The following is a 14351-nucleotide window of genomic DNA, read 5'->3' on the forward strand; positions in this document are numbered from 1 at the left end:
CCGTCGCGGCGGTGTCCTTGTCATCTGCCAACTTTCGACAAAAACGTACTCAGATGTGTAGTCGTCGGAGTTGCAGAGCGGCAACGTTGCAGAGCTTTGCGGTTTCATGGTTTAATGGTGGAAGAGGTGAGTTAGAGTTAAATGAGATAGATCTTAGGTTTTGGTTTATTGGGAATAGAAAATTCAAACCACAATCGCAATCCCAATTTGGTCAATTGAATTTGAAAGTATCAACTTGTAATTCTATATGTATGTGTACCGGAAGATAAAATATAACAGGAAGATAGAGTCCGCGTTTCTGGTCACCTGCTGCCGTTCACATTCAAGACAGCGTGAAGAGGAGGAAGAAACCCACTTTCCCTTTTCTTTTTCACATGAAATGACCAAGTTGCCCCACGAATTAAACAAATAAGAATAGATTAAAACATTTCGGCCAAATTTCGCCGATGATTTGGCCGGAAAGACAAAATGTGTTAAAATTTGTATAGTTACAGGACTAACTTGTTAGTTTTTAAAGTTAAGTACTAAAATTAACACGCCTCTTATAGTCATAGGACCAAAAGTGTAATTTCCTCTATCACCAATTATCAAATTATTTGTTTACATGTACAGAAATGGTTAACTATATGTATAAAATATGTTAACTGAAGGTACAGAATTTTTGTATTAGAGTTCACAATGTAATATATGAACCCTGGTTCATGGTATAACCATTGTTGTAAATATATTATCCTCCATCATTTTACATTTACAAAGGAGTGTGGTTTATCATATTAAAACTCTGTATTCTAGGCACACTAAAATTCTCTCTCCCTCTATTTATATTCTCTTTATATCCTTATAAATACATATCTTCATGTACTTCAATTATCATGGACTGATCAATAATAAGATAATTTTTAAAACTATTTCTCATTGTTCATATCCTCAAATAATAACTACCAAATTTCGTTGTCATTCAAAAACATATATATTAAAAATAAAAACTAAATACTTGTTGGTGATAATGAACCAAATCGATTTAATATCCCAAAATAATATTTATATATACACACGAAAATATATAAAATATTATTGAATATATATCCGAAATATATGTATATATGTATATACACACACACACACACACACACACACAAATATATATAAAACGGACCCAGAGGTTATATATACATATATATCTACGAAAAATATATACCAATATATATCAACCAAAAAATTGGAACGTATAATCCTCAGATTATAATTCCAATCCACAACTAAATCAAATAGAGAGAGGATTTTTGCTTAGAAGCATAATCCAAACCAAAAGAAGAAGGAGATTGGCTCGTGTTTGGGTATAGGGTTTTTAGCGCGAGTCAAGAGATCAATCTTTCCTTAAACCTTATTTGCCACCTCCCAAAAGTGCTAGGAGCGTTGTGGCCTAGGTTTCCCAGGATAAAACGTGCTACGGTCCAACGTTTGAGCACCCAAACGAACGAACCCGGCGAACTAGAGCAAAGCCTTGAACACAGCTAAGCAAAGAAAGGAGTAGGAACAGAGTATTTTGGAGCTAAAACCGTGCAAGTGTGTATGCTTTCTTCATGTTCTCTCTTGTGTAAAAAATCTGTTGTCCTACTCCCTTCTTATATAGGGGTTAGAGTACTCAATAGCATTTAGTTGGCATTTAATCCACATTTTTTAACACCTGAAACAGCCACCATTAAGTGAGATTAAATTCAAATTTTAAAATTGGAATCAATAGACAATTAATTTCGTAACAGATAAATTTAATCGCTCAGGTGCTGGTCCCTCTTCTGTGTTACTTTCGGCCTCCCAAGGTCGAACTTGTACCATGGTCTTAGCCAAGGCCAATTTTCGACCTCACGAGGTCGAGGGAGGTCGAACTTTCGACCTTGTACCTTGGTCTCAGCCAATACCAAGGTACTTTCGACCTTGTACCATGGTCTCAGCCAATACCAAGGTCCAACTTTCGACCTTTCGGCCTCCCAAGGTCGAACTTGTACCATGGTCTCAGCCAAGGCCAACTTTCGACCTCACAAGGTCGAGGGAGGTCGAAATCACAAGGTCGAGGGAGGTCGAACTTTCGACCTTGTACCATGGTCTCAGCCAATACCAAGGTACTTTCGACCTTGTACCATGGTCTCAGCCAAAACCAAGGTCCAACTTTCGACCTTGTACCATGGTCTCAGCCAATACCAAGGTTCAACTTTCAAGTGACTTTGAAAAGATGATATCGAAAGTTGGCATAACTGCCTACAAGGCCTGCCAACTCAAGCCTTTTCAATCTCAATTTGGGATTTGATTTGCACCTCCCTTGCGCGCAAGAGAGAGCCTCTATGTTATACAATTCAATAAACCTCTAAAAGACTCTTGTATAAATAGTGGGGCAAATCCTCTTCCCAAACCAATGAGGGACAAAATCTCACTTTTTCCCTTCATTTTCCCAACTCAATGGGTCTACTTTGAGAATCAGTATCTCATTCACCATTATCCGTTTTGAGCGTACAATATATCAATCTCTTCGTCTCACTACGAAGAACCCGAATCCACTTTGACCCGACTCAAATCAGAAGTGAACCCCACTGATAATTGTACCACAAAATAGTCACTTAAAATATCATTTTAATGCTATTTTTCTAACAATACTAGTTCACATTGACTTCTTAAAAGAATACTCTACGTACATTTCAATTTCGTTCAATTCAAGAACTTTTATCTTGAATTGCACAAAAACTTATCTAAATTGTTTTACGTGAAATAATCTTATACAAAACCAACTCTTTCAATCTTTTTGCATTTTTAATGTTTTTTAAATGCTATTTAAAAATCAAAGTACTTTCTTTTCCCCTTAAAATTTTAAGGTTGATGGGTAACATCATCTACATGTATGTGCACGAGGGTAAATGGGTTTTCACCAGCAGGAGTCAAAGTTGGTAACTAGTGTACCAACCACGACAGGAAAAAAAAAAAAAAAAAAAAAAAAAAAAAAAAAAAAGGTTAAATTTTTTGTTGGAAAGAATATTAGAGTTGGAAGGTTGGTGAAGAAATCAATGTGGTTGAGTTTTTCTCAAGTGCGTGGCTTCGATATACTTATTCAATAATGTCGGTTTCACACTAACTAATTTAAAGAATATAGTTTGATTCAACAAGAATGATATGAAAAAAATTTATCAAATGCTCACATGATTTTTGGATGATAAGAAAAACATATAATTACAAATCCAGGAGAATTGAATGTGCCAAATATAACAACTCACAAACCACATAAATTATTATTTTCTTGAATTAACTAATTATAATATTACGTCTCATCGAAATTTTTATGTAGAAGACTAAATTTAAAAATGTTAATATGTTAAATGATTAAATGTGAATAAATTCTAATTTGAGTAAATATTCAAAATGGTCCCTCGACTATAGCTAAATTCACAAATTGGTCCTTGACTTTCAATTTCAACCAATTAAGTCCTTAACTTTGTAATTTTAACACAATTTGGTCCTATGTCTATTTGACCGTTTGTTGACTGTGATTTTTGAGGATATATACGTAATTTCATGGTCCATCGTCGATTTTTTAAGGTTCTGGTTGCATTTCCAAACCACACTGTTACATTTGAATCCACTCCTGAAAGCAATCTACCAAATCTGGTCGCCTTTCTTCATCTTCCCTTAGGATTCAATGTAGTTGAGTTCGTACCAGAGCGAAGAAGACGACGTGTTTCCGAACCAGTGCAACGTCATCCGGGAGACCACCACGTGCTCCGACGAGAGCTGGAGGTTCTTCTGGATATTGTCAATCACGGTCAAAAAACGGTCAAATAGATGGAGGACCAAATCGTGTCAAAATTACAAAGTTAAAGACTTAATTGGTTGAAATTGAAAGTCGAGGACCAATTTGTAAATTTAGCTATAGTCGAGGGACCATTTTGGGTATTTAATCTTCTAATTTTAATATCTTTTTCCTTTATACTTTCTCACCGTTAAGTTTTTTGGAGTAAAAAAGGTAAAGAATGAAGTCCACCAAATATGGGTACCTTGAAGTCAAATGAACAGCATGACACGAGATTTGATTGAATTTCACCAAAAATGGGAGTCTCATAAAGGGTAAATATATAATTGAGTATAATCTATACTATTTACAAATTGTGAATAATTCATAAGATTATATTAAGAGTTAATTCCACCAAAGGTACCTTGTTTTTTGTGAAAATTTCAAATTTAATATCATATTATCATTTTTATCATTTAACATCTCAAATTATTATTTTTAGACACTTTTAGTCCTTCTCATAACTTTTTCTATTTTTAAGAAGAGCATTTTTGTCTTTTCATATTTTTCTTTTGTTATTTTTTGAGTTTCAACCAGTTTAGAACTTTAGGTAACCTCTGATTTTTAATAACCATATTTTTTAACGAATTTTTAATAAAATTCTAAACCAATTAAACCGATTGAAATCGAAAAAAATTACAAATAAAAAATATGAAGAGACAAATACCCTTACTAAAAATAGAAAAAAGTAATGGGAACTAAAAGTGTCTAAATAAATAATAGTCATGTGATGTTAAATGACAAAAATGATAATCTGAAATTAAATTTACAAAGATGATAATCTGAAATTAAATTTAAAATTATCACCAAAGAAAATAACCTTTAGTAGAATTAACCGTTATATTAACTTTCAACTTAAATAAATCTTTTACTGAACATTAATAACAATAATCAGGCCATGACTTTCTCAAATATCACTTCTTAAGGCATTAATTAATAATGAGTTAATTACCATTATAGTCCCTTAATTATTTCCCATTGTCAATATAGTCCTTAGTTTTCAATGTCAACTAATTTCACCATCAAATTGTTTAAATTTCCATCAATTAAACCCTTTTATAGACTAAAATGGTGATTTTTACATTTTCAAAATTTCAACAATTTAATCCCAAAATAAGTTTAATTAATAAAATTTTAAACAATTTATGAATCAAATTGATTGAAATTAAAAAGTAAAGACTACATTAAAAGTTCAGAAACAATCAAGAGACCGAAATATTGAGAAACCAAAATATTGATCTCCTCGTTAATAACTTATAGTCCACTCTTTCATTATAAATGATCGGAACTGGAGTCATTAACCGACAGATTTTTCACACGTTCAGCCAAATTTCAATAAAATATCAACAATCAAATAATGCTACTTTTTCTCCTAAAATTACCTCCTAATGTTCACCTCTTTATTTACTAAAAAACATCTTTATTTGCTAATCAAATATAAAAGAAAGCAATTAAATATCACCACATAGGAGGCGAAATCAATAAGAAAATGCTAACATTTTCAAATGATTTTTTTATAATCCAAACTGTATTAATAGAATCATGGAAAAGATTTCAGACGAGATGCAGTAACCTATCTGAACCATATACTAATTGCACTTTCATGAGGACATGACAAATGTTCCATGGATTGTAGGCATCTTACTGTGTATTATAACATGAAACCGAACCAAATAAAGGAAACCAAAATACTTTAAAACATCAAATTGCAGAAAACCTTCAGGATGAAATAATAAAAGTTGTATGTTCATAAGAAATCTGTGCATGTTTTAATAAAGTATATCAAAAAGCATAGAATGCAACAAGGCCCAACCAAACTCTACCAGAATAAAAACATTCAAACCCATATACTGTTGTTACTTTGCTCCACCAAACTTGTTCATCATTTTTGCAATGACCGGAGCCAACTTGGGATTTGATTGGTGCTTGGCTAGATTAGCAGGGTTCTTCATCACTGCAAAAATAGTCATTTAACGAGTTCCATATTAATCTGGCCTTATCGACAACACAACTTAATCCCCTCTAGAACGTGATTGTTTAAAAAAAAAAAAAAAAAAAAAAAAATCTTAATATCAAGCTAGAGTATAGATGCATGAATCACAATGATTACGTTACAAGAATACAGTTCAAAATGGGCAAGTAATCTCAGCCTAGGGAACAAATCACAGTTTCACCAGTAAACAAAAGGCAAATAGCAAATGAAAAGATAATACTGGAAAGCAGAAGCAACAGAAGGCACTTAGGAGTTGTAAATGTGAGCATAATCAGCCTGCATTAAGAAGAGAGAGAAAATGCCCATGCACATTGATATTATATGTCCCCATGCCGATCCTTCCTTTGGCATTTCAACTTTAAAATTCATGTCAACACATTGTATCATGATAAAGTTTTGTACAAATCAAACATACAATTGAAAGCAATTATTATTACATCATCTAGCCTAGATATATACAGCCTACATCATCAGCACATTGTATCATGATAAAGTTTTGTACCACCCCCATCTTTTAGACTAAGCTATCCATTCAATTCTTTATTTTGTTAGGAAGATCCATTCATTAATCAATAAATTCAGATAATCTTGAAATTTGATACCACTAAGTAGGAATAGACCAATATCACACCATGAAGCCATACTTCCTGGAAAATCCCACTAAGCAGGATAATACATCCCTACATATCTACAAATCATGACTTTGCACTGTAAAATATACGGAGTAGATTAAAGGTGTGTTTGGTTCGCACATAAGAATCGGAATCAGAATGGGAATCAAATACTTGGTAATGGTAAAGGGTTTTGGTGAAAGTATTTTGCATTTTCGGCAGTAGGGTGGAATTGAATGATTACCAATATTGATGTTTGGTTATGTATGACCCTATAATCAAAACAAAGGTTTTAAAAATACAAAAACAAAAAATCAAGGCAATTGATCCTAATATAATGACATCCAAAGCACCAGTATGAAAAAAAAAAAAAATCAAAACAAAAATCTGAGGGATGTAGTGAGGAGGCGACAGATCAGGAGGTGACAAATGAGGGATAAGATGGGATGATACATGTTTTTAATTAGGGAATGGAGTTTTTAGTTGAAGGGGTAATCAAATCACGTAGTTGTGTTTTAAAAAGTTGTCAACCAAAGAATAACTATGATTTGATTCCCATTCCTGGTGTGTAAATTCACGAACCAAACACATCCTAAATCTGCTTACCCATATCAAGTTTTCAACCCCACACACACACACACACACAAAAGATATCATTCCAGCTTAACACATCAAACAAGCTACAATATAGCAGGGGAAAAAAAAGTATTGGACTGTAATTTAAAAGCAAAAAATTTCAAATTCTCAGGCGAAGCCAATTTTTGAAATGGAAACTTAGTAACCAATTAATGTGTACATGCATCCAAAAAACTGAATTGCATTATATTAGGACCAAACAAATTACCATCTTGAAGAGCAGTCATAACTTCTGGATCTTTAAAAGCAGCCATTAGTTCAGGGTCCTGTTCAATTCAACATTAGATGATGAGTCAGATGACATTCAATTACAATTGCTAGGTGAAACTCTTAAATAACCATGCAAACCAGCATAAAGAGGGGAAAGTTGTGAAGAAAATAGTTCGATATCACGCATAACTCTATAACAAATTGAGTAAATACTAGATGAACTATTGGAGTATAGCACTTATACACCAACGCCAAATTGCTACTAATCATATCAATGATTAAGGTGTTAACCATCACAAATTTACATTCATCTGTTAAAGACAGTGAAACACTTCTCATATGACAATTTGGAATGTTTAATATTTTGAAATAATGTTTTCTCAATGGATCAGAGTTGAAGTTTGGAGGGTGGGAAAATAAAAAATGAATAGAAGTAAAGATAACTATGGATACATAGTTATAATTTTTGGTTCTTTGTATTTTCTGCAAACTGTTTGCAATTTCTTTAGTAATTTACCTCATGTGACAATGTATACAATAGTAGAACCGACTTCACAAGGTTGCTATGTTTTTCCTAAATTTAAGGTTAGTAACTTCTTATAATAAATAACAATTATTTTGATCAATTAATTACAAAAACTTAAATGATTATTACGGAGTACTATTTGCACCCAAAAAAAAAAAAAAAAAAAAGACATGGCCAATATTGGATTTATTCTTTAATGAAGTGGGGCAATTTTGTTAACCGCCAGTCATACACCAATGGGGCATCAAATATTTTCTCTAAAAAATTAGAGCAAAGACAGGACCATAGAACTTGGATAAGATAGTTTGTTATCAGAATATATAGTTGCTTACATTCAGTATTTGGCTGTAATCAATGTTTCCTGGCATCCCTCCAGGCATGCCTCCAGGAAAACCTCCTGGCATTCCACCAGGCATCCCACCACCCATACCAGCAGGGAAGCCACCAGGCATCCCACCACCCATACCACCACCCATACCAGCAGGGAAGCCACCAGGCATCCCACCACCCATACCAGCAGGGAAACCACCTGGCATGCCACCACCCATACCAGCAGGGAAACCACCTGGCATGCCACCACCCATACCAGCAGGGAAACCACCTGGCATGCCACCACCCATACCAGCAGGAAACCCTCCTGGCATGCCACCACTTCTCCTACTTGATGACTGCTCTTGTTTCTTTGCCCTTTCATAAGCAGCCTGAGATAATCACAAGAGATATCACTAACCATGGAACCAAGGATGATATCTTCACTTCTAAAAATGCAAGTAATAATGGTTTACCTGAGCCTCAGCTTTTCTACGTTGCCTCTCACGCTCAATTTTTCTATCTTCTCTTTCTTTCCGCAACCTATCATACTTCCTTCGGTGCTCTTCAATTTTGTGTGCATTGGGTTCAACCTGCAATCATAGATAAATTTAATTCACTCGTGACTAGTGACAATCTATCTGTAATACAAAAGTTTAGATCAGCCCCAACGTTAAAGAAGAATGTAGAAGTCGTTGAATTACAGTGAAGTCGCATCACTGTCAAAGGCAGATGTCACTTAGTGAACTGGAATATAGCATACTAACCTTTTTAAGTACAGAACTTATCTCTTCATCATAGTCCAGCTTTGAAGCTGTGTGGAGATCTTTTGCAGCCTCTTCCCATTGTCCTAACATAGATCGTGCAATACCGCGTGATTTATACCCTTTGGCAGAATCAGGATTAATCTGTAGCAACAAAATGAAATTTATTTTACAAAGAAAATCATGACAGCTGTCACTTTTTAAAATAATACATCCTTTTAGTAATGAAAATTTTAGAAGATATAGTTCACACCAGGCTCTTGATAGTTTAAGAAAAAAAAAAGAGTACAAACAATGTTGCGTAGAACAATTTTTAGGAAACCCCTGACCAGCCATCGAGAGACGGCATTTCAATAATACATCATGCACAAACATAGCATGTCCATCTTCATACATGAATGCATTGATCCATAAACATCCAATATGAACATAGAGTCATAGACAATTACAGGATGGTTCTTAGAAAATCTCCATAAGATGTCCCAAATACAAATCCTGCTCCTTAGTGTTATTTAATTTCAATAAACACCAAAAAAGTTAATAAAATGCCAACCTCTAAAGCTGCACTTGCATCTCGGATGGCAGCATTGGGCTTTTTCATTTTGATAAACACACTGGCTGTAAAACATCAAACATAAAGAGAGCACATGATTGCTCAGGAAATATGACTCAATAGCATTATATAAATATTAGAATCATTAATACAAGAAAAACATAATACAGGCATTACCTCTAGTAGCATACATAATAGCAGACGTAGGGTTGAGTATAATTGCTTTCGTAAGATTATCAATTGCTTCATCCAACTTACCTGATTGAAACAAAAAGTGGAGACATGTTAGCTTATTGTATATCTTTAGATACAACTTTGTGCATAAGGCTGCAAGCAATAGCACCTTCAGAAAGTGCTTCCATGGCCTGAGCTTTTGCCTCTTGAGAAGAGTCACGATTTTCCTCTGTAACCTCCACTGATGAATCTCCCATCTACCACAGTTGAAAATGATCATAACATTAACAAAACAACAGAGCCAAAATTATAAGTTAAAAACTGAAACATCACATCATAATGTACCAGACCTGCTGTGGAGGATCATTGTCAGGCTCCACAACGCCACTCTCATCAAGCTCAATATCAGATTCTACTATCTCAGGCTCCTCTTCTTCAGTAGTTCCTGTTGGATGAGCCTCACTCCCAGAGTCACCCATTTCCTCATCACTTTCTTCTACCACATGAGACTTCTGTTCACACAAATTTTCCACAAGACATAGTACTACAGAGTATCAAACAACAACTTTTATCATACATTGCGAGCTCAAATCTAATAGTCCCACAGTGAACCAATAATGTTAAATAAGCTCCATTTCCTGTTCTATGGAGCAAAAAGTTTTCACATCTTCACTATATCCATTTTAGATGAAACTATCGATATCTAGACACTCGAAACCCTAATTCACTGCAGGTAAATAACATTCACTTTTCCAGAAATCAAATGGAAGAAGATTAATTTCAAAAATCAACAAAAAAGAAACAAGTTCAGAATCCATACCGCTTTATACTCTCCCGGCTTGTAAGCAGAAGGAGGAAGCTTTCCGCCAATACTGAACAACAAAAAGTAAATAAAATCCAATTACAATCACAATAAACACAAAAAAAAAAAAAAAATCAAACTCTGTAACACCAAAAATCATAAAACAATAGCAACAAATTTCTAAGGTTTCCGAAATCCATAAACGCACGTACAACATGTGTGTATACACATACCTTTCGATGTAGTCGCGGAAGAAGGCGAGCGAAGGATCGGAGAGAACAGAAGGGTCGGACTTGCACTGTTCAACGAATTGCTTCAATTGATTCAGGTTAGCGGCGTCCATGTCTGAGGGAGAAGAAGAAAAGATCCTTTTCCCGACTGATGGAATTTGGGATTGCGGTGTTATGGTTCGTTACTATAGTACTACAAGGTAGTGAGGCGGAGAAGGGTAGCGATGTAAACCAGGGTCTCTTCGGCGGTTTCTACTGTAGCACGCTTCTAGTAACTTCTATTCAGTAGTCTCTGGAATCATCAATCGTGACTCTGACCGGTTCAGATACTATTCACAGGACCTCAATAAAATGTTCCGGTTCACGTAACATTGAGCATCCCTATTAGTGCATTTTACACCTTTTTTAGAATAGCTTTAGTGATATCGATGAGAGAAGGTGAGAAACAAGAAAATTAGAGTTGTTCCTACAAATAGTGAGTTTTTTTTGTGATCACAACGGACAAAAAAAGGGAAATAAACACGTAGCAATGCGCGTTTTGCGCAAAATGACGCCAGCCGAAGCGCCATGCATTGGACGCCCCCAGCTGGCGCGTCAATACCTTTTTTTTTTCCTGTGTCAGAATCCTTTTTTTCCTTCTTTTTTTTTTTCTTCTTCTCTTTTCTCTTCCTTCTCTCCTACTTAGCACATCAAAACTACACAAAAAACCTCACTATTGAAGATACCCTAAAGTAACATCCACTTCGATAGTAGACAACTAGAATTTTATGGTAAATAGTAAATACAATGAAAAATGTTTAAATTAGTTACTCAATTGTACATAAAAGTGCAATTGAATCATTTAATTTAAAAAATGTAATTAAGTTTCTCAACAATCCAAAAAAAATTGACTAAATTTGACATGTCATCGCTAACGTGGCGGTCATCATCTTAAAAAAATATTATTTTTAAATTTATTTTAATAATTTTAGATAAAATAAATTTAAAATTACACTTTTTGTTGGATGGCCTTATTACACTTTTTGTGTTGGGAAATTCTTCTTACCCCTTGTTGGAAAAAATAGCTTAAAATGGCATAAAATGGCATGTTAAGTGGCTATTTTGTGGTACAATTATCAGTGGGGTCCACTTCCGATTTGGGTCGGGTCAAAGTGGATTCGGATTCTTCGTAGTGAGACGAAGAGATCGATATATTGTACGCTCAAAACGGATAATGGGTGAATGAGATATTGATTCTCAAAGTAGACCCATTTGAGTTGGAAAATGAAGGGAAAAAGTGTGCTTTTGTCCCACATTGCTTTGGAATGAAGATTTTCCCCCCTTATATACAAGAGCTCTTTTGAAGCTTGTAGAATTGTATATCATAGAGGCTCTCTCGCGCGCGCGGGGGGGGGGGGGGGGGGGGGGGGGGGGGGGGTGCAAATCAAATTCCAACTAGCAAAGATTGAAAAGGGCTTGATTCAAGCCCGAGCTCGTGTGCGCCGGCACCTGGGGCACTCTCGTGCTACCGAGAGCATGAGAGGTTGTGGTGCACCGAGAGCACAACTCTCGTGCTACAAGAGAGCATGAGAGGTTGTGGTGCACCGAGAGCACAACTCCCCTGTACGCTAACGATCTGGAACCCGAAAGTTCTGACTGTTGAGGGGATTGAATTCATCTGTTACGAAATTAATTGTCTATTAATTCCAATTTTGAATTCTGAATTCAATTCCCAGGTAGTGGCCTGCTGTTATAGCTGTTGGAAGGCAGCTTTAATGTCATTTTTAATTGCCATAATAAAGGCTATTGGCTCCTTCAACCCTATATAAGAGAGGGTAGAGGCAGTAGAGTAAAACACACAGCTTTACACAGCACGAAAGTATACTTTTCCAGCTTCAAAAATCTCTGCTTCTACTCTTTCTTTAGCTATACTGTGTTCATAGCCATTGTCTTGCTCGCCGGATCCTTTGTTTGAATGCTCAAACATTGGATCATAGCAAGTTTTATCCTGGGAAGCCTAGGCCACAACGCTCCTAGCATCTACGGGAGGTGGCAAATAAGGTTTTAAGGAAAGAGTGCTCACTCGACTCTTGCAAAAACCCAACACCAAACACTAGCCACTTTTCTTCATCTTTTCTTCCCTTCTTTCCAGAAAATAATAGTCAATTTTATTTGATTATTATTTATTTTCCTACCAACGGTACCAACAGTCTTAAAACCTTATATATTTGTTTTCCCGTTGGTGGTCTTCTCCGAATTTCCTTGAAGAAAATGGAGCATCCCGTACTGCCAATTGATGGGGAGGATAATGTTGTTGCGGACAACAATGGAAGAAACGGCAACAATAATGTGGTTGCGGACAACAATGGAAGAAACGGCAACAATAACGTTGTTGCGAATAACAGTGGAGGGAATGGCAACAATGTTGCTAATTCCCAAGCTACACCAATGAACGTTGGTTCACAAGATGGTGGGAGCACTGAGGGATATATTCCCATGTCTCGGGTACCTTCGGTACCGAGTGGTTCGGCTGAAAAGCCGGAGAAGTTCACCGGTGTTAGTTCGAACTTCAAGAGGTGGCAACAGAAAATGTTGTTCTACCTAGCAACTCTCGGCCTGGCAAGGTTCTTGTCCGAGAGTGTTCCTGAGTTGAAGGAACAAGATGCACAATCCGTGATGGCAGTTGGCTATTGGAAGGATTCGGACTTCCTTTGCCGAAACTACATCCTGAACGGATTGTGACACGCTATATGATGTATATCGAAAGATAAGCACATCAAAAGCGTTGTGGGAAGCTTTGGATCATAAATACCGAAGTGAGGATGCTGGCTCAAAGAAATTTGTAGTTGGCCGATTCCTCGACTTCAAAATGGTTGATTCAAAGACCGTGCTAAGTCAGGTAGAAGATTTGCAATTAATCTTTGATGAGATCCGTGACGAGGGCATGGTGCTAAGTGAAGCCTTCCAAGTGGGATCTGTGATCCATTTGTTGCCTCCATGGTGGAAGGACTTCAAGAACTACCTTAAGCATAAGCGGAAGGAGATGAATCTGGAGGACCTGATCCAGCGACTCAGGATTGAGGAAGGGAACAGGACGAATGATAGGAAAGTTCCTATCGTTGTTGGCGCTAAGGCCAACGTTGTGGAGCACGGTAAGAGCTCAAAGAGGAACAAGAAGGACAAGCGAAAGCTAGGTCCGAAAGGTGGCGTTACCAAGAACAAGTTTCCTGGTGAATGCTACAATTGTGGCAAGCATGGCCACAGAGCATCTGAATGCAAGGCTCCAAGGAAGAAGAACAAGAGTTCTGAAGCCAATGTTGTTGGAGATAGCAGTCAGAAGGAGGTCGAGATTAGCCTTTCGGCTATGGTGACCGAGGTGAACCTCGTGGGCTCAAACCCTCGTGAGTGGTTCATTGATACCGGTGCAACCAGGCACTTGTGTTGCAACCGAGAGATGTTCAACACCTTTGAGACCGTTGAAGGTGAAAAGGTGTGGATGGGAAACTCTGCTCAGTCTGCTGTGGAAGGCATGGGCAAGGTGGTTCTGAAGATGACTTCCGGGAAGGAACTGACGTTGAACAACGTGTTGTATGTTCCTGAGCTGAGGAAGAATCTTGTGTCTGGCTCTCTGTTGAACAAGCATGGCTTTCGCATGGTGTTCAAGTCAGACAAAGTAGTTTTGTCCAAGTTAGGAATGTTTGTTGGTAAAGGATATGTAACTGATGGGCTGTT

The 14351-nt window shown here is 36.5% G+C and overlaps 1 protein-coding gene across 3 annotated transcripts; it reads right to left on the reverse strand.

Annotated features, from left to right (window-relative positions):
• Window positions 1–5514: 5514 nt before the first annotated feature.
• Window positions 5515–10928, reverse strand: LOC109157119 (FAM10 family protein At4g22670). Of its 3 annotated transcripts, none has more exons than XM_019305004.1 (12): window positions 10644–10928; window positions 10429–10480; window positions 9959–10120; window positions 9778–9865; window positions 9612–9692; window positions 9435–9499; window positions 8885–9025; window positions 8594–8710; window positions 8431–8509; window positions 8141–8394; window positions 7281–7338; window positions 5515–5786 (listed from the first exon to the last, which is right to left on the reverse strand). In XM_019305004.1, the coding sequence occupies exons 1-12, from the start codon at window positions 10751–10753 to the stop codon at window positions 5689–5691; spliced, it is 1305 nt and encodes a 434-aa protein (XP_019160549.1). In that variant the 5' UTR covers window positions 10754–10928; the 3' UTR covers window positions 5515–5688. The 3 variants fall into 3 exon arrangements, with proteins under 3 accessions (XP_019160549.1, XP_019160548.1, XP_019160547.1); XM_019305003.1 differs by having other exon boundaries at window positions 8141–8188; window positions 8225–8509; XM_019305002.1 differs by having other exon boundaries at window positions 8141–8509; window positions 10644–10927.
• Between the last annotated feature and the right edge of the window lie 3423 nt (window positions 10929–14351).

The sequence above is a fragment of the Ipomoea nil genome, unplaced genomic scaffold (assembly GCF_001879475.1).
Source record: "Ipomoea nil cultivar Tokyo-kokei standard unplaced genomic scaffold, Asagao_1.1 scaffold2761, whole genome shotgun sequence".
NCBI lineage: Eukaryota > Viridiplantae > Streptophyta > Magnoliopsida > Solanales > Convolvulaceae > Ipomoea > Ipomoea nil.